Source organism: Triticum urartu, chromosome 2A (assembly GCF_056163025.1).
Source record: "Triticum urartu cultivar PI428250 chromosome 2A, HENAU_Tu73, whole genome shotgun sequence".
Taxonomy (NCBI): domain Eukaryota; kingdom Viridiplantae; phylum Streptophyta; class Magnoliopsida; order Poales; family Poaceae; genus Triticum; species Triticum urartu.
Genome location: NC_141874.1, coordinates 731,233,991 through 731,236,450, shown reverse-complemented (window position 1 = coordinate 731,236,450; position 2,460 = coordinate 731,233,991). Strand labels below are relative to the sequence as shown.

The following is a 2,460-nucleotide window of genomic DNA, read 5'->3' as shown; positions in this document are numbered from 1 at the left end:
TGATTTGGTTTTTAACAGGACAACACATATTCATTTTTTGCAGGTTATTTTCAGAGTCACGGCGTTGATCTGTTCGTGATCGCTACTCACTCCGACGGAGGCCAGGGAGCGTTTGGTTACTGAATCTATCCGCTGGGAGATGGTAGCTCGGGATATCTTCAACCGGTTTGGATGGCGATCATGTAATAGGATAGGCAATTAGTTTACCTATCTCTTTTTCAGCCAGCTGGTTGTGGCGTCTTTTATATGGCTAGTCTGTGTTTCTAGCCCATGTTGGCTCTGTGTGAGCTTTGTTCACTTTTCAGTAGGAGACTTTGAGACCTTGTTGGAACTTATTTGGTTTAATAAGATGGCCGTATGCATCGATCTGATGCAGAGGCCGGGGTATCCCCTTTTCGAAAAAGCTGTGTTGAAGTGTCAAAATTGGAGCTGCAATTCACTATTTTCATCTGCACCACATTTTTGGGGTCCAGAGAATACTCTTCTGGCATTAAGTTCGAGAAAAATTAAGGGGATTTGTTTCTCAACTGTTTGTGTCAGAAGGTGTTGTGATGTACTGTGTCTGCTAGGACTTTCCAATCATTAGACAAATTAGTTGAAAGGATTTATAGGACTTCAGTTGATTTCTAATAGAGGGAAAAATCGAGCTTTCTGCTTAAACATTAACATAGATGATACTGAATATTGTTTGTTCTCTCTGTACAATTATTACTTAATTTGCTTTGCAATCATTTTATCCTAGCTAGTAGTAAGTTCCCACTTCAGAAAATTATATCTTGTCTTTGTCATAAACGATTTGCCAAAATTTCTGCAATGCCTGCACCAGTACAACGTTTTTATGATTCCCTTACCAATTCACCTTTAAAATAAACAGAGTTCATGTTTACCATGGAACTTGAGGTCTACTAATGAAATTTGAACACGAGAATTAGCATACACAGACCAAACTGAAGGCAGTACCATATATTTTACCTTAGTACTACTTACCGAAGGCAGTATCACAGACCAAACTGAGGTCTACTAATGTTTCTATCTGCCATTACAAGCATTTCAATCTGTTCCTCAACAAGTTTTGGGAGGGCATTTGATCCATCTGGCTTAGAGGTGGCAACCCCTGTTCTGCTCCAGAGAGGCGCTGGGTTATAAGTACAGGAGAGGAAGTCATGGGGGTACCATCTTTCTAACAATCCAGGTGATTTCAGTATATATTCTAGCGATTTTGGACACATCAAGTCGATGACACGAGCAGTGGTTTACTTCCAATACCCCGACTTGTCTGTTTATCACTCTGGGTGACTTCGTGCTCTCCAGGCCTACTTGGTCTTGATGCGATGTGGATTCTACCCATCGAAGCAGCTAATCGCGAACAACTCGAAGCAATACTATTCCGAAAGAATCTGAAACGAACAGACAGTCTGGAATCGGAGGGCAATGTAAACCCCTTTTCTGAAGCAAGGCATTGTAAATTCAAGCAGGGGAATTTCATCATCATCATCATCATCATCGAGTGATACATACTCGGGAGTATTTACAATCAGGAGGGACCTAACCAGCCAAGTCACACGGCGTGGCTGTTGCTATAGAGGTTTCTAACAGAGGCTAGAACTAGAAGAAGCAGGTAGCTGATACTAATTGGGACCCCAGGTACATGACCGTCCTCAGCCCCTCCTCGACCTTCTCCGCTCGCCGCCTCTCCGCCGCCGCCGCTGCGGAGGCCGGAAGCTGCTTGGCGCCCTGCGAGACGCTGCCACCGACGTTGGCCCTGGCCTTGGCTGCCCGGTGGAGGGCGCCCACGCTCATGGCCACCATCCACGGTGCCTTCGCCGGGCCTACCATGATCCTCCCTTCTTCTTGCCTGGGAAAACTGGAAACTGTACTGATCTGCCTCAAGCCCTGAACTGTGTGATATCCGTATGTCTAGCTAGCAGTGAGTCTGGATTTTGTAGCGGCGGAGGAATTGGGCTGAAAACTGACCCGATGCTTGTGTCGATGGGAGGAAGGGTGGGATGGGGACGGGGTTATATACGGGAGAGCCGGAGCAAAACGGGTGGCTGGCGGCGCTGGTTTTACAGGAAACCGGGTGCTTTCTGTTCACTTTGCTTGCCTCCTCCGCACCCTCGCTTTCGTCCCGGTACGGTGGCTGCCGTCCTGCCAACCTCATCTCGTATGGACCGTACATGTGGCATGAAGCAATTTCGTTCTGACGTTTTTTACGACAAATTTAGTTACCCAAAGATGACAACTTTATTTATGAAGCATGACAATTTTCTATTTGGATGGTAAGTTTCATGATAATTTTTTGGATTTTTTTTTCGGATGGCGATTTTAATTGTAAAACCGTCAAGACGGTGTTACTTAGTGACACACGTGTGACTCTTATTATTTGAGTTTATTTTCTTGATTGATGAGTCGGTCATACCGTCTTGTATATTTATGAGTCAATTACATCACTGGTGCTCA

General features: G+C 45.0%; 1 protein-coding gene across 1 annotated transcript; it reads right to left on the bottom strand.

Moving 5' to 3' along the window:
- Positions 1-854: 854 nt before the first annotated feature.
- On the bottom strand, positions 855-2,009 carry LOC147987312 (uncharacterized). The gene has a single exon (XM_087540294.1). It carries the CDS (start codon positions 1,834-1,836, stop codon positions 1,606-1,608), a length of 231 nt encoding a protein of 76 aa, XP_087396420.1. The 5' UTR covers positions 1,837-2,009; the 3' UTR covers positions 855-1,605.
- Between the last annotated feature and the right edge of the window lie 451 nt (positions 2,010-2,460).